General features: G+C 44.8%; 3 protein-coding genes across 5 annotated transcripts in view; 2 read left to right on the top strand and 1 right to left on the bottom strand.

The window, feature by feature from the left end:
• Window positions 1–98: 98 nt before the first annotated feature.
• Window positions 99–4,130, bottom strand: Mettl1 (methyltransferase 1, tRNA methylguanosine). Of its 3 annotated transcripts, none has more exons than XM_015483079.2 (6): window positions 3,694–4,130; window positions 2,303–2,466; window positions 1,227–1,411; window positions 1,024–1,137; window positions 772–873; window positions 99–611 (listed from the first exon to the last, which is right to left on the bottom strand). In XM_015483079.2, exons 2-6 carry the CDS (start codon window positions 2,445–2,447, stop codon window positions 492–494), a joined length of 666 nt encoding a protein of 221 aa, XP_015338565.1. In that variant the 5' UTR covers window positions 2,448–2,466; window positions 3,694–4,130; the 3' UTR covers window positions 99–491. The 3 variants fall into 3 exon arrangements, with proteins under 3 accessions (XP_015338565.1, XP_015338563.1, XP_015338564.1); XM_015483077.2 differs by lacking the exon at window positions 3,694–4,130 and adding an exon at window positions 3,144–3,282; XM_015483078.2 differs by lacking the exon at window positions 3,694–4,130 and adding an exon at window positions 3,144–3,282 and having other exon boundaries at window positions 1,024–1,095.
• Window positions 3,886–11,336, top strand: Eef1akmt3 (EEF1A lysine methyltransferase 3). The gene is made up of 3 exons (XM_015483081.2): window positions 3,886–4,062; window positions 4,180–4,291; window positions 10,800–11,336. Exons 1-3 carry the CDS (start codon window positions 3,886–3,888, stop codon window positions 11,189–11,191), a joined length of 681 nt encoding a protein of 226 aa, XP_015338567.1. The 3' UTR covers window positions 11,192–11,336.
• A 1,851-nt stretch (window positions 11,337–13,187) lies between these two features.
• Tsfm (Ts translation elongation factor, mitochondrial) overlaps window positions 13,188–16,657 on the top strand; it is an 11,000-nt gene continuing 7,530 nt past the window's right edge. Inside the window, exons 1-4 of the mRNA XM_015483076.2 lie at window positions 13,188–13,329; window positions 13,588–13,761; window positions 14,477–14,605; window positions 15,346–15,468. Of these exons, the coding sequence (XP_015338562.1) occupies window positions 13,273–13,329; window positions 13,588–13,761; window positions 14,477–14,605; window positions 15,346–15,468 (483 nt within the window). The 5' untranslated portion in view covers window positions 13,188–13,272. The remainder of the gene's footprint in view (window positions 13,330–13,587; window positions 13,762–14,476; window positions 14,606–15,345; window positions 15,469–16,657) is intronic.

Raw genomic sequence — 16,657 nt, 5'->3', positions numbered from 1 at the left:
CCCACCAATCTTTCCCGAGAAATAGCAGCACGGGCATGCATGAGCATGCATACACATTATTCCCCAGGACTGCAAAGAAAACACAAGTGGACAAATGATTTGAGCTGAGTAGAGAGTTTAGACAGTGGGACATGGCATTCTGCATCCCAGATAAGGAGAGTCCCCACAAGGAGCAGGGAGTACTACAGGAGGACAAGACCCCACACCCTTCCTAATGTCTCCTCTGGCCAAGGTCCTTTGTCCTTCCCAGTTATCTACTTGTGCTTTCTGCTGGCATTGGAGGAATGAGAAAGTGAGAAGGGTAGTTGTGAACACCAGCACCTCCCCAACTTTTGGAGAGAATGCAGTCTCCCAGCCCCACCAGGCTCAGGTGGGAAGGCCCAATCTCTTTGGAAGAGGCCTGATCTTCTTTCCTGTCCCTGGAAGATGGGGATCAGCTAAGGTAGGGTAGGCAGTCAGTAACCAGGCAGGGTAGAATTGGAGGTCAATGCCTAGAGGGCAGGATCCTGTATTCTTCGGAAGATAGCTGGGAAATTCTTTCCTCCATTACGTAGAACTTTCTTTCCCTCCTCTGTTGAGGTGCCTAGATGTCCTATAATGGGATCTTCACTCTGGAAGAAGGAATAGTCCAATAAGTCCTTGCCCACTTTTCGGACTCCCCAACCCCTAGACTGCCATCCCATCCTCCTGGCCCTGACCTGGGTTCAAAGAGTACAGAAGCACTCTGGAAAGGACCTGCATCCTTACATTTCCCCTAGGCCCTTTACTTACCAGCTCTTCCAGAGGCACACGCTCAAACAAGGGGTGCCCTTCAAAATGGGTGCACATCCAGTGGTGTAGCTCCAGCACATCAGTTATGGTATATACCAGCCCCTGCATAGGCAAAATCAGCCTAGGTAAGGGCTGTATGCAACTGAGCAGCAAAATGATGGGAGTGATGATGGAAGTTCCTAAATACATTTCCAACTAATTCTTAGTGAAGATTCCAAGTAAGCCACTCACCCCTCCTCCTTCCCAACTCACCCCAACTCTTAGTACATAGGCATATTCTGCCAGCAGTGTGGGACTGATGATTCGCCACTTGTGCTTTGTTCGCTTGAAGTGTGGATCAGGAAAGAGGAAGAACATCTTTGTCAACTGTGAGACAGATAGGCACCAACAAGGTTGAGACCTGGCCTCTAGGCCTGGCCTGCTTACCAGCCTAACCCACCAGGTCCCCTCCCCACCTGGCCTTTGCGGAAGAAGTTAGGAAGGTGCTTCATGGCATTACTACGGAGACAGGCAATGTTCTGGAAGCCACCTCCAGGGGCTGTGCGAAGTGCCCGAATCCGGTCTTGTACATAGTCTGAGACCTTCACACGTATCTCCAGACCCAGAATCAGAGTGTCTGGAAACAGTGGTGATAGTTCCACTGGAAACAGAAATAGCAATGGGATCATCAACCTCATACTTGTGGAAATTCAAAGGGGTCAACACAAGAAAGGAGGACTCAATCTGCAACTACCAAAATCAGGAATGGGTATGATATATCTATATGAATTATTCTCTGCTGGGGATGAGTTGGGGGAGATACAAAAATTGTCACCAGAATTACAATGGGAAGGCTGAGTTACATATACAATTTCCTTTACAATTTTCACAGTGATTTCATACATGGTCTTATTTAATTTCTATAAGATTCTACGGTAGACTGAGAAGATGAGGACTCTAAGGGCCAGAAATGTTCAAGATCATAGAGCTAAGAAGGGGTAGAGCTGGAACTTAAACCAAGGTTTTCTACCTCTAAGTACCATGTTCTTCTCCCTATCAGGCTGTTATCTGTATGGGAAGATCTAAAACTAGGGAAGTGGCTTGACATGCATACCTGAAACAACACAGACAGTATAATAGGAACCCAAAAACATAAGAGTGGAGAAGAAAAAATGTGACTAGTTGAAGGTGTGGTGGGGGTTAGGGAAAGTGGTGGAATCCCTGAGAAAGACAGTTCAGGATCACTGACCACAGCAGCTAATCTCTGACGCTTGTGCTGACCGGTTCAATGACCCAGCACCTGGCAGGCAAAATGGGGCTCATGTAGGGACTGAGGCCAGACAGAACAAATGAGGTTCTAAGAGGCATTTGAGGCAACCCCCTCCCTTCTCCAAGGCAAAGGCCACACATCCACAGTAGAAGGGAGGTGGGAGGCTTTCCACACTGATGTCACCAATGTCTTAAGGGGAAAGGTCACCTGTAGCCCCCATCAAACCTGCTGAGGTAGCAAAACCTAGGCCCCTCCTCACTCCAGAGAAAGAGCCAGTGTTACCTAACAGGCCACCATAGCCACAGCCTATGTCTGCAAATTCCACTTGGGCCTGAGCTCGATTTTCTTTCTTATCCTTTGGGTCATCATGGCTCTGATTTTGAGTGAGTGGGGCGAAGAACTCTGGATATAGCTCAGACCAGTCCATCTCCTCTGGCTTCACAGGGCTATTGGAAAGAAGACATAAGACATGTAAGAAGATTGGTTATACAATTTTTCAGAAGTGGTATTGCATGTGTATGGGTGGGAGGTACACAGAGGAGGATTTCTCAAAATTCTGTAACACTAGACCCTAGGAGGCACAATGGAAAGCCCCCTCGCTCTCAGTGTGAACCACAGGCCCATTATGAGGCCCACAATTGTTGATCTGCCCATCTCCACTTCTGGGGTTGATATGACTCTGACTGGGCAGCTCTCATTTCTGGGACACAAGTTCCCCTTCTCCTAGGGACTGCCTAAGGCACTGAGATCCTCCTATTTTGTGTGCTCTGCGAGGAGAGAGTAAGATAAGGAGTGTAGGATTGTGTATATCTTTGTGGTTTTTTGTTTTGTTTTTGTTAAACCCAGCAAACAAAAGTGAAAGATGGAAACGACAACCTGCTTCTTTAACTCTAGTTTCAGTAACTCTCTTCCCAGATTTGGCACCGCTACTAGGACGCCACGCCCCCTTCCAACTGGCCAGCTCTGCCCTCAGCCAAATCTCTCCAATCCACCCCCTAACTGACGTCACCCAGTCGATTCTCCCGGGTCCATCCCAATCCTCCCTACAGTCCCAGCACAATTGCTCTCCCTGGCTGCTCGGAGGCTCCAGCCCTCTTTCCGCTCCCCCTGCCCGGCTCCTCACTAGCGCAGCGTGTGGTCCGCCATAGGGTTGGAGTGGGCGCGTTGCCGGTAGTAGCGCTTCTGAGGCTGCGGGGCCTCAGCTCCCACTGGGTTTCCAGTCTCGATTCCCGCCATGATGCCGGGTCGCGGGTTTCACAGCATCCACGTGGAGACCGAGGCCGAGGCGCAAGGTAATGACGCATAAGCATGCTGCAAGCAGGTCCCGCCCCCTTAAAGACCCAAGAGCAGATTCGACTGGGCTGAGCTGGGAGGAGCTCAGGGGTCGAGTGCCGGAGCTGGCCTCCGCACCGCTAGTTTCTAAGCCGTTTGGCAAGGCCAGTCCGGACACCAACCTCTTCTCTTAAGTTGTTTCTGCACGGTCTGACTACCATGCCTGGCTGCAGGTACCTGTGCACCCCACAGGTAGGAGGGATCTGGGGGCCTCGCCTCCTACAGTGGAATCAAGCACGTTTCTCTTTCCTCTCCCCGATCCCGAGCCCTCTGGCGAGGAGACACACACACACACATCTGTCTGTTCCTAAGTAGGTCCTGTTGGGTATGTACTAGGTTACCAAGGCAGGAGGGGCAGCTCCTCATTCCACCTCCAGGAAGTCCATCTGGAGAAAGGAGTGCTGACTCGGGGAGGCGGGGCTCGATGCCACGGGGAAACCGAGACGGGGGTGCGGGGGCGGCCCTCAACCTCTACTCCGCCACGGACCCGGGATCCGAGCACCCGCGGTGGCTCCGGGGTACTCTCTTGCCGGATGGCGAACTGCCGCCGGGATCCTGAATCAGAGCCGGAGTCAGTGTTCCCTCACGAAGTCGGCCTCTTTACCGACTCTTACTCCGAGAAAAGCCGGTTCTGTTTCTGTGGGCATGTACTGAACATCACGCAGAATTTTGGTTCACGACTCGGGGTGGCTGCAGGCGTGTGGGATTCGGTGAGAAAAGGGCTATGCCAGTTGAGGGTTCCTGGGAGGTACCACCGACCCTCGATTCCTAGTCTTCCCTATGGAGTCATCTCTGCCACTCTCTTTTTTCTCCCCCACCCCTCATAGGCTCTGAGCTTGTGCAACTATTTCGAGAGTCAAAATGTCGATTTTCGAGGCAAGAAGGTGATCGAACTGGGCGCAGGGACCGGCATCGTGGGAATCTTGGCAGCGCTGCAGGGTGTGTGAGCTGGCATTGCGGAGGGAGGGGTTAGGGGAACGGGAATGTGGAGAAATTGTTACTTCGTGGACTCTTGGGAGAGGGCAGTGCTTTGGGTTCAGCCCAGTCCCTCTCTTTAACAACCTCCCACCCGACACCCCCACCCACACCCCCGCCGCCTTCTTCTGTGACAGAAAGCGCTAATTAGCTGTCAGAGCACCCAGGATGGTTGATTTGAGGGCAAGAAATAAAAATTGGGCAGGTCTTGTAGAAGTAGTTTCTACTTTTGGTGGTGGTGGTGGGGGGGAGGCGTATCAGTGATTGAACCCAGGAGTGCTTAATCACTGAGTCACATCCTCAATCCTTTCTGTTTTTTATCTTGAATTCTGAGACATGGTCTTGCTAAAGTTGCTTAGGGCCTCGCTCAACTGTTGAGGCTGACCTTGAATTTGCAGTCCTCCTGACTCAGCCTCCCTAGTCATTGGGGTAACAGATATGTGCCACCAATCCAGATAGTTTCTATCTTTTTGCTCTCTGTGATTTCATGGGGGAGTTTGTCAATTAAAATACCCTTTGGGCATGGCATAGTGGCCCATGACTATAATCCCAGTGACTGGGGAGGCTGAGACAGAAGGATTGCAAGTGTAAGGCCAGCCTTAGCAATTTAGCAAAGCCCTAAGCAACTTAGCTAGACCTTATCTCAAAAAATAAAAATAAAAAGGGCTGGGGATGTGGTTTAGTAATAAAGCACCCCTGAGTTAAATCTCCATTACAAAAACAAGACCAAAAAAAAAAAAATCCTCTTTGGCTTGGAGGTGGTCTTCTGTCAAAATGCATATGTGGGGGTATCATGTAGAAAAGTGACCTGTGGGTATTAAACCTTGTGACTGCTTTAGACTTCATGATGTATTAATATATGTTAGATTCCTTGGGTTTTTGGGAAGTGGGGGTAGGAATTAAGCATGGCAGACTTGGAAAAGGAAAGGGTAAGGAAAAGTTTGCTTGTATCAAGAACCAAAAACTAAAAAAAAGTCTCTTATAATCTAAGGAACAGACAAACCCTACACTGAAAGCAATTATCTAAAAACTTTTTTTTTTGGAGTGGTATCAGGGGTTGAACCCAGGGGCACTTAACCACCGAGCCACATCCCTGGCCCTTTTTTATTTTTTATTTTGAGGCAGGGTCTCACTGAGTTGCTTAGGGCCTTGCTGAGGCTAGCCTTGAATTTGCAATCCTCCTGCCTCAGCCTCCCAAATGCCAAAGGGAATTTTAATTGACAAATCCCCCATGAAATCACAGAAAGCAAAAAGATAGAAACTGCAGGGAGCAGTGGTACATGCCTGTAATCCCAGTGACTTCCCAGTGACTGGGAAGCTGAGGCAGGATTGCAAGTTCAAGATCAGCTTGAGCAATTTAGTGAGGCCCTAAGCAACTCCTGTCTCTAAATAAAATACAAAAAAGGACTGAGGATGTGGCTCAGTGGTTAAGTGCCTCTGGGTACAATCTCCCATACCAAGAAAAGAGAGATAGATAGAAGATATAGATAAATAGATGGAAAGATAGATAGATAACACTCAGATTTCTAACTTGGCAACTTAACAGGGAGCAAAGGAAAAGAAGCTAGTCTGGTAGCATGTGAAGGTAAGTGTTCCCATTATATGGATGCTTTTTGGGCTGGGATTGTGGCTCAGCATAGCACGTGCGAGGCCCCAGGTTCGAGCCTCAGCACTACGTAATAATCAATAAATAAATATAAATATATATATTTATATATTTTTTTTATTTTTTTATCTTGAGAGCAGGTCTTACTAAATTGCTAGGGCCTCTCTAAATTGATGAGTCTGGCCTTAAATTTACAATCCTCCTGCCTCAGTCTTCCTTGCCACTGGGATTACAAGTGTATGCCACCACACCCAGCTATGAGTGTCATTTTGTCTCTTTCCCTTTCCCTCGAATTCCTGGTAATCAGCCAGTCCTTGCATTATATGTCCTTAGCTCTTCCACAGTTATCTGCTCTACTTCCCACCACGTTGAGTTCAGGCCATTACCATTTCTTGCCTGGTTTTTCACAAGAGCCTTCATGCTTCCCTATGCGAAAGTTTGGCATACCCAACCTAGATTCTGTGATCCTCCCTCAGGCTTCCTCATTTTGGTGAATCAAACCACCATCCACCCAATGTTCCTAGACATCACCTTTCACATGTCATTGTTTATCACCCCTATATCATTATTCAAGTCCTATTGATTTTATCTCCTGAAAAATCTCCTGGATTTTTTCATGTATTGTCATATCCACTAATAGCTTCCCAGTCCAAGCCACCATCACCACTTGCTTGGACTGCAACATAGTCATACTAGTCTTCCTACCTTGACTTTTTGCCCCTACTTAGACTTCTGCCCACTCCACTCAGCAGTCAGAATAACTTTCAAAATGCAAATGTGGAACTGGGCACCGTGGTGCATGCCTGTAATCCCAGCAGTCTGGGAGGCTGAGGCAGGAGTATCATGAGTTCAAAGCCAGCCTCAGCAAAAGCAAGGCACTAAGCAACTCAGTGAGACCCTGTCTCTAAATAAAATACAAAATAGGGCTGGGGAGGTGGCTCAGTGGTCAAGTGTCCCTGAGTTCAGTCCCCAATACCAAAAAAATGCAGATGTAATCACACCCCACCCCATGCCAAAACTTTTAGTGGGTTCTTTTTGTTTTCAGGATAGAACAAATACGTTTAGTATGGCCTCCGATGCCTTACCTCTCTCTCTAGCCTTTTTCTTTCTTCCTCTTTTTTCTTCATATTTTTTTTTCTTTTTTCAGCAGGGAGGTACTAGTGATTGAATCCAGGGCTTTGCATGTACTGAACAAGAGTTCTACCACTGAGCTAAATCTCCAACTCTTATTTTATTTTGAGACAGGGCCTTGAACTTGTGATCCTTCTGCCTTAGCCTCCTGAGAGCTGGGATTACAGATGTGCACCTAGCTCTCAACTTCTTTTTGTTCCTCTCTTTCCCTCCTGTCCTCTTTATGCTATTGCCCTTTAGTTGGTTCCACAAACCTACTTTGATGTTCCCTTCCTTGGGGACTTTACACAGGCTGCACTTTCTGTCTGAAACCCTTTTGCTACCTGGTTAATGCATATGCATTCCTCATTGCTCAGCTCAACTATCACTTCCAAGGAAAAGCTTCTTTGATAATTCCACCCCAGGCCAGTTTAGGCCTTTCTAGTACATATCCATCTGTACTCATTGGTCTCATTTTAAATTTGCTATCACTGACAGGTGGGTCTTAAATGCTAGTCTGTTACACTTCCCCTTTTCTGCTTATTCTTCCACTCCCCTAAATATCTGTTTCTTCCCTTCTTGTTCTTCAAAACTGTGAGTGCCTCTTCCACTATCATCACCCTCAGCTGATGACTTTGTTTCCCATCTCCTGATTGCTTGTATTTTCTCAAAAAATGTCCACATGTTCCTGTTGCAACATCTATTCTCCTATGTCTGAGTCTGATACATTGCCTTCTGCTTTGTTGTTGTTTTTGGTGGTATTAGGGCTAGAACTCAGGGACCCTCTACCAATGAACTACACCCTCAGCCCTTTTTATTTTATTTTGAGACAGGGTCTCACTGAGTTGCTGAGGCTGGCCTTAAACTTGTGATCCTTCTGCATCAGGCTCCCAAGTGGCTGAAATTACAGGTGTCCACCACCACACCTGGCTGCCTTTTGCCTTGTTATCATGGATCAACACACTGTGCTAGCTATAGTCAAACCCTCCATTTGTCTAAAGATTCTAAATTTTCCCACCAGCTCAAAGACACCGTTCCAGCAACAGCCCCCAAGCATCTTCTGTATTGTTGATTTTTCCTTCTCTTTGGGTTTTATTCTCCTCCCCTCTCTCTATATGTGATTATGTCTATGTATAATTATGTCTACTGTCTACACATATTTTATGTTATTATATACACATACATACATAAATATACTGTAATTTCTCCTATCTCAGAAAAAAATACTCTGATCCTACAGCTTCCTCCAGATACCAAGCCATTTTTTCTGCTCTGCTTTAAAAAAAAAATTCCTCAAAAGAGTTATTGTCCACTGTCTCTGCTTCTTCTCCTTCTATGTTTTTTCTCCATCCATTCCAATTCAGACTGCACCATGCCTTTCACTCCAATGGCTCTAGTTAAGGTTATGAGCTTCCCTTTCAACTTTGTGTTGTTAAACCCAGGAGTCTGTTCTCAGCCCATCTCAGTCGACTATGCATTTGACATTGCCACTTCCTCCTTGAAACTTTCTTTGTTTTCTGGAGTGCCACACCTGTTTCTGCCTGCCTCACTGGCACACTTTTCCCTTCTCTTTTGTCAGTGCCTATTCATCTTCGCAACTAAAAATTTGAGTGCCCCAGAGCTCAGGTAGTAATCTTTTGACCTTTTCTTTTTTCTGACTACATTCCCTCCTGAGCACTCTCAACACTTTGTGGCTTTGAATGTCCTTTTCATGTTTGTGACTATCTACTCAGTATCTTTATGCAGTGTCCAGAAACAACATTATAATTTCCTATTCATACCACCTGCTGTAGCACTGTTTGTTCAGATGAATGGCAATTTGGTTTTCTAGTTAGGTCAAATGTCTGAAAACTATCCGAACTTTCCCTCTTTCTCTGTCATATTTCATATTCAATCTGTTGGCAAATCCTGTGGACTCTATCTCCAAAATATATTCAGAAATATATTCTTTTGATATTTCAATATATTAAAAATACATTTGGTGGTACATGACTGTAATCCCAGCAACTTGGGAGACCAAAGCAGGAGGATTAAATTTCAGGACTAAGTTTGAGGCCAGCCTGGGCAACTTAGCAAGACTTGTCTCAAAATAAAAAATAAAATGGGATGGGGATGTAGATCAATGGTAAAGTACCCCAGGTTCAAATCCCCCAATGCCCTCTAATTGCAGCAACCAAAATGCATCTCTTAAAACATTAAATCAGTTTATGCCTTTCTTCCATTTAAAATTCTTCCACAGTATCCCAGAAATTTGAAAGCCAGATTTCTCAATCTTCTTATAAGATCCTTACTATGATCCAGTGCCTACTATTGTCCCCTTTACTCTCTGCTCTAGCTATTGACACGCTGTTCCTCACTCGCATCAGGCAGCAGAGTCCTACCTCAAGGTCTTTTTGCTTGCTGTTCTGTCACTTGGTAGACTTTAGCCTGAGAGATCCACGTGATTTGCTTTATGCTGCCTTCAGGTCTTTGCCCAAACATAACCTGCTTATGGAGACTTTCCCCAATCATCCAATTTAAAATGACACTCCCTGTCCTGACCCTTAAGCATTTCTTATTTCTTTTCTTGCTTGACATTTCGCCATAACACTTATTACCATTTGACATATGGTATATTGCATTTCCTTTTTTTTAAATTGTTGTCATCTGTTTCTTGCTACTAGACTGTAAGCTCCATAGGGAAGGGACACTTGTCTGGCTGGTTCACTGCTGTAGTCTCAACACCTGGCATATAAGCACATGATAAAAATGAATGAATGCATCCTTAGTACTTCCTACATCTCTTTCCATAATACTCATCATGATTATAGTTAAATAATGATTTTTAATTTATAGTTAAATAGTTAATTTTGCAGTACATAGTGCATTTCTACCTCTAGAATAAAACTCAAGGAAAGCTGAGGTTTTGTTTTGCTCACCACTGTATCCTTAGCACTTCTGGGTGCTCAATTTATTGCATGAATGCTTTCTGAAATGCTAATCTGGTCTTCACCCTGCTTTTTTTTTTTGGTACTGGGGATTGAACCTCACTTAACCACTGAGCCACATCACCAGCCCTTTAAAAATATTTTTATTCAGAGACAGGGTCTTGCTAAGTTGCTTAGGCTAGCTTTGAACTTTCGATCCTTCTGCCTCAACCTCCCAAGCCGCTGAGGTTACAGGTGTGCACCCCCATGCCCAGCCCTGCTTCTCATCTTAAATCCTATTGCCCTCTATGAAACTTGAATCTCCTTAGCATGTTATGGTCCTCTTTTCTCATGTCTTGACACTTTTCTGTTCTACAACCTTTAAGTTACAGCCTTCTTTGAACATGTCATACTTTTCTCTTGCCAGGCCTTCATACTCACTATCCTCTGCTTGAAAAGCAACACCTGACTAACTCCTGCTTGCCCTTTAGAACTCAGCTGAGGTCATGTCTTCTGGGAAGCTTTCCAGATCCCTGAAGGCAGGCTTGTGTCAGTGGGGGTGGGTGCATAGCCCGTCTCCAGCTCAGTTGTGCCCAGGCTTCTGCTGACATCTGATTGTTGTGTTTGGCAGAGAGGTTGAAGATTAGCTCAGAGGGAATGTTGATGTTGTAGAATGTGGAGTAATGAGAATAGCAGTCGATGAGATGGATGTTAGGGCAACTAAAAGTCAAAGTGTGGACTTTGGGCTGTGAAGACATTGCCCTCTAGGCATTGAGGTCTCTGGACCTTCCAACCAGGAGCCGGTGGTTGGTCCCTCTGACTTGCATTTCTCCTCCTTGCTCTCTCTCAGGGGGGGATGTTACCATCACTGACCTGCCAGTGGCCCTAGAGCAGATCAAGGGCAATGTCCAGGCTAATGTGCCAGCCGGAGGCCGGGCCCAGGTTTGTGCCTTGTCCTGGGGGATTGATCAGCATGTCTTCCCTGGAGACTATGACATAGTGCTGGGGGCTGATATCGTGTACTTGGAGCCCACCTTCCCACTGCTACTGGGAACCCTCCAACATCTGTGTGGGCATCATGGCACCATCTACCTGGCCTCCAAGATGAGAGAGGAACATGGGACAGAGAACTTCTTTCAGCACCTTCTTCCCCAGCACTTCCAACTTGAGCTGGCCCAGCGGGATGAGGATAAGAATGTCAACATCTATAGGGCCAGGCACAGGGAACCAAGACCTGCTTGACATCATTCCATTCCAGTAAAGGAACTGCATTTCTCCAAAGCTGTATCTCCAGAGTCACAAACACAAGGACTAAAAAAAAAAAAAAAAAAAGGATTTCCTTGGTGTCTCTCTCCCCTTTCCTTCTTTGTTCCCACAGTTATGCTTGGACAGATGAAGGGAGGTGTTTGTTTGCTAAGAATTCTGGAGTCCTAGAAGGATTGGCTTTTAGAGCGTAAAGGGGTTTTGCACAAAGGAGGTTGGAAGGGTCCCTGGGATATTTAGAAGTAAAGAAGGTAAATAAGATATGAGAACAGTGGCTGCAGTGAGACTGTCATGGATGACTTCCAGTCCTGTTTATACAGAATGGACTTTTTAAAAAACCAAGATCTAGTCAGGCATGGTGGTGCAAGCCTGTAATCCCAGCAACTGGGGAGGCTGAGGCAGGGGTATCGCAGGTTCAAAGCCAGCCTCAGCAAAATCGAGGAACTAAGCAACTCAATGAGACCCTGTCTCTAAATAAAATACAAAATAGGCCTGGGGATGTGGCTCAGTGCCTCTGAGCTCAATCCCTGGTACACCCAAAAAGAATAATAATTTTAAAAAATAATAAAAAATAGAAAGGGCTGGGGATGTAGCTCAGTGGTAAAATGCCCCAGTACCAAAAACAAAACCCCAAATCTTTGGGACTGGGTTTATAGCTCAATGGTAGATCACTTGCCTTGCATGCATGAGGCACTGGGTTCAAAACTCAGTACCACATAAATATAAATAAGGAAAGATATTGTGTCCATCTACAACTAAAAAAAAAACCCCAAACCCTCAAATCTAAAATTTATGGAGTACCCCCTCACACCCCAGCAATAATCTGGTAGGGTCATGGCTCTAACTGGGTCAGGTCCTCCCAATCCTGAAGCTGGGGAAAAGCAGCAGAGCTGTCTTTTGGGCTATAGCTTCTTTTTCCTTTTCAGAGCTGGATTCCTGATATCAGAACATAGTGCAGTGCAGAACATGGACTAAGTGCTAGATTCTTCTCACCTTTGGTTTTCCTTTCTAAGCTCCATTAGTCATTCTTTTCTAATGTGTTTGCTTCAGTTTTTGTCTCCTCTCATGCTAGCTTCTCTGGTCCAGGATCTCTTATTGCTTAGGCACATAGTCACCTCTTCTGGACCCTCTGCCACCTTCTCTCGCCTTGGAGCCAGTCTGCAAACTTGGAATCTTCCAAATCAGCTCTGATTAGCTTCCACTGCTTGTAGAAGCAAGAACAAGCTCCTCTGCTTAGTACTTCCATCTAATCCCAAATTACCTCTCTCTTTCATTTTCCATTCTTTTCCTACACGTATTGGGCCTCTGACCAGATTGTAAAAGGTCTACTCTTTGTTCTCTAAATCCATATAAGAGTTCCTGACTTCTTCTATCTTTATGATGATTCCCTGCCTGGAAGGGCTATTGCTACCTGTCAAAAAATCTTGCTTTTTGCCTCTTTCCTGAAAAAAAGCTTTTCAGCTCCTGTTTGAATGCGATTTTTTCCCTCTGAGATCCTTTAACCTCTTATGGGACCTTACTTTGACTTGTGTGAACATTTGTCTTATCCTTGTTTTCTCACTGTGGGATTTCCTGGGAGGGTAGAGCTGTGGTTCGTTTATTCTTGTCTAATTCCCCGAAGGTTAGCACAGTTCCTGGCACACAAGTGTTCCACAGATATTTTGCTGATTTAACAAATACTTGCTAATTTTATTGGAGGGACTCTACCCCTCTACCTGCCTCAGGGAGTTTGTCTTGAGTCATAAGTGGATAATGAATGTGAAGCTACATTGGAAATAAAAAAAAAAGTGTCAACCATTCGTCTTACATTATTATTTTGTGACAACTTTATCCTTTGATTTTTCTTATTTTTCCTGTCGCGGGTAACTCCCTGTGAAGTGTCTGAATCTATGCTGTCTCTATAAATTTAAGCTGAATGGAGGCGACTGTGTTCCTCTTGCCAGCAGGTGGAGCCACTCTTGTTTGCCACGTTCTGGGGAAGAATTTTGACCCTCCCGCCACGTCGTAGCCGGTCGTTTGGCTCGTACGTCAGCGGGCGGGAGTGAGCCGTAGCTGGCGAGATGTCCCTGCTGCGGTCGCTGCGCTTGTTCCTGGACGCGCGGACCGGGAGTTTCCCGGTGAGGACACCTGGCCCGATGCTCACATTGCCTTCCTTGTAGTTTTCCTGTGCGTCCCGAGCGCACCCCTTCCCTTATCCCGACCCGCATTCAACTCGGTTCCACCTCCTCCATTGGCATTGACTCTTCTGTGTCCAGCTTCAGTCGCTGCCCTGTCCTCGTCTCCCCAGCCCTAAGGCTGCCTCGGAGCTGAAGTGCACCCCTCCCCGTCTCTTAGCTGCTTCTGGCTTCTCATCCCTGTCTTCTTACCCTCTCCAGGCCGGGTCCCTTCAGCTTCAGTCGCCCCAGCCACGGCACACCATTCACGCTGCGTCCTGGTTGTCTGCCTCTTCTTCCAGCAAGGAGCTCCTTATGAAGCTGCGGCAGAAAACAGGCTACTCCTTTGTAAATTGCAAGAAAGCTCTGGAAACTTGTGGTGGAGATCTCAAAAAGGTTGGAAGGGGATGCAGTGTAGGGTACTAGGGTCCAACTTTAGTCTGGAGAGGTGATACTGGGGAGCGTAGGTGAGACCTGATGACCAGTGGCCCATAACGGCAGAAACCTAGAGGGAATTCTGGCTTAAACAACCACCTCAGCCTGTGTTAGTGGGGAGAAATTGACCCAGGGTTAACGAACCCTATATCATGCGAAACTGCTTGGTGTTTTCTGCCGCAGGGACCTGTGTGCACTCAGGAGTCAGACCCTCTAGGACTCAAATTATGGTGCCTTCACATCAATACTTTGTGGACATTTAAATTAATCTTTCATTGTTGAATCATTCTTTTAAAAAATATTCAATTTTTAGTTTTTTAAACGGACACAATGTCTTTATTTTACATTTATGTGGTGCTGAGGATCGAACTCAATGCCTCAAGCATGCTAGATGAGCACTCTATCACTGAGTCACTGGCACAGCCCCCATAGTTGAGTCATTCTTGTCTATATAATGAAAATAATACCATTTTCTCCATAGGGTTGTTGTGAAGATTAAAGTTGTCCAGAGCACCAGTTTCTGCAATCTATACTCAGCATTTAGTGGTGTACTGCCACTAGAATTATAGAATTTAGGGGAAGCAGAAAGCATCAGGGAACTTGAACATATTTTAGAACATCATTCAGTATAAATTCTGTGACTTCATCATCTGCCCTTCTTCTTTCCAATTTATAGGCAGAGATCTGGCTTCACAAGCAGGCCCAGAAGGAGGGCTGGAGCAAAGCTACCAAGCTCAGTGGGAGAAAGACTAAAGAAGGACTGATTGGGCTGCTGCAAGAAGGAAATACTACTGTATTAGTAGAGGTAAGTTGTTGGAATTTCACATATCAAGAATAGATAGTCCTTCAGTGTAAGGCTTATAGTTGACCTTTTGCATTCTAAAATAAGAAATTTGTTTGAGAATCATAAAGGGTAGTTGGAATTAAACTTTAGAGACCTTAGTTATTAGCTATGGACTCATTTAAGTATAGAAATGCACAGGTGTGGTCTAGAATATTAGTCCTAATATTCTAGAATATTAGTCTAGAATATTAGTCCTAACTGTGAGTCTAGTGCAGTGTCATTATTTCCTGAAAATTTATATTTTAAAGTAGTAACTATATTAATTAGTTGATAGTAGAATCTGTTTTAGAGGAAGTTTGGGGACCTTACCTAGTGAAAAGAAGTAGGTGTAATTAGTTTAGAGTAAGAGAAGGGGATAAGCAGGGTGATAGCAAATGTGGTTTGGAATTGAAGGAGGCTGGAGAAATGAGGTGTTTATGGTGTGCAGCCATAGGCAAGTGGTCAACTTGTAGTGAGCCCTTCACAACATATGGAACCCCCTCTGAATGTGTATGTTCGTGCTAATTCATTGGAACAGAAAGAATCACTTCATTAGTTTCTGGCCTCAAGCAAAAGAGGAACTGAAGCTTTAAAACTCTGGAGTCATTTATTTTTGTTGAGTCTGAAGCTGATTCTATCAACATCTTGGTTTACTGCACAACCTTAGGGCACTTTTAGAAACAATCAGTAAACAACTTATACAACATCATTTATCCTTACAGGTAAACTGTGAGACAGATTTTGTTTCCAGAAATTTAAAATTTCAACAGTTGGTCCAGCAGGTAGCCCTGGGAACCATGTTGCATTGTCAGAGCCTAAAGGATCAACTCTCCACGTACAGTAAAGTGAGTTTGGAGGTTGTCTTCAGCATGCTGCATTTGTTCCTGTTTTGGTGTTGGGGATGGAATTTAGGGTCTTGTGCATGCTAAGTATGTGCTCTACCACTGTACTAATCCTCCAGCCCCTGCTGTTTTTCTGTTTTTTACCCCCACTACCCCAAACTCTCTGATTTCACTCTCTTGCTTCACATTGCTGCTTATATGTTATCTCTTTGGGGGAGGTGTATTTCTCTTTTGTTTTTCTTTCTCCTTATTCTGCCTTATTTAAAATTTTTTTATTATAGTGCCCATATGTTACATTTATCTACTTATATATTGTCTGTCTCCCCCCATAGAATGTAAACTTCATGAATTTGTTTTTTCACTGCTATATCTTTGGTGAAAGAGAAGTGGGGGCAGCATTCAATTGGAGCTTAGTAAACCTTTGTTGAATGAATGAATGAATGTCCATTGGATGGGATCACTCAAATTAAGCAAAACCATCTGAGGCTTCCTATTCAGAAATCTGGAATGCCCTGAGGAAAGTGTTTCCAAGTGGGGAGATTGGAAGAAGCACAATTTGGGAGAGTAAACATATTCTGATTCGTAGAAGGGTAAAGGAATGAATTAATCAGTCTGCCTTTGATTCAGTATTATTGTCAAGACAAAAATGACCCAACCACTCAATTACATTTTTTTGTGTGTTCATTATAATTTCTTTCTTATTTTTCCTTCTCTTGAGATTGTGTGGTAAATGTTAATTGTTACAGCATTAATTAAAAAGTCCTATTTGGGCTGAGGATATAGCTCAGTTGGTAGAGTGCTTGCCTTTCAGGCACAAGGCCCTGGGTTCAATCGTCAGCACCACCAAAAAAAAAAAAAAAAAAATGTCATTTAGCCAGTCTTAGTGATGCATACCTGTAATCCAGTGGCTCAGGAGGCTGAAACAAGATGATCATAAATTCAAACCTTGTCTCAGAAACTTAGTGAGGCCTTAAGCAACTTAGTGAGATCCTATCTCAAAATAAATAAAAAAGGGCTAGAGATGTGGCTTAGTGGTTAAACACCTCTGGGTTCAATCCCTGGTACCAAAAAAAAATGTATATTATATGAAAACTGTGTTGCATTTATTATTATTTGGGTGCTGGGGATTGAACCCAGGACATTATAAAGGGTAAGTGGTCCCCACCACCTTTTTTTTTTTTTTTTTTTTTTT

This window comes from Marmota marmota, unplaced genomic scaffold (genome assembly GCF_001458135.2).
Source record: "Marmota marmota marmota unplaced genomic scaffold, marMar, whole genome shotgun sequence".
In the NCBI taxonomy this organism is placed as follows: Eukaryota; Metazoa; Chordata; class Mammalia; order Rodentia; family Sciuridae; genus Marmota; species Marmota marmota.
Note: the sequence above shows the minus strand (reverse complement) of the source record. Positions and strands in the feature narration are given on the sequence as shown.

Coding starts and splice junctions, on each gene's coding strand:
- Mettl1 (XM_015483077.2), bottom strand. CDS start 3,256: ATGGCGGGAATCGAGACTGGAAACCCAGTGGGAGCTGAGGCCCCGCAG. Junction 1,138..1,226: donor ACTTCTTCCGCAAAGGCCAG/GTGGGGAGGGGA, acceptor TCTGTCTCACAG/TTGACAAAGATGTTCTTCCT. Junction 612..771: donor GTGTGCCTCTGGAAGAGCTG/GTAAGTAAAGGG, acceptor TCCTTCTTCCAG/AGTGAAGATCCCATTATAGG.
- Eef1akmt3 (XM_015483081.2), top strand. CDS start 3,886: ATGGCGAACTGCCGCCGGGATCCTGAATCAGAGCCGGAGTCAGTGTTC. Junction 4,063..4,179: donor CTGCAGGCGTGTGGGATTCG/GTGAGAAAAGGG, acceptor CACCCCTCATAG/GCTCTGAGCTTGTGCAACTA. Junction 4,292..10,799: donor AATCTTGGCAGCGCTGCAGG/GTGTGTGAGCTG, acceptor GCTCTCTCTCAG/GGGGGGATGTTACCATCACT.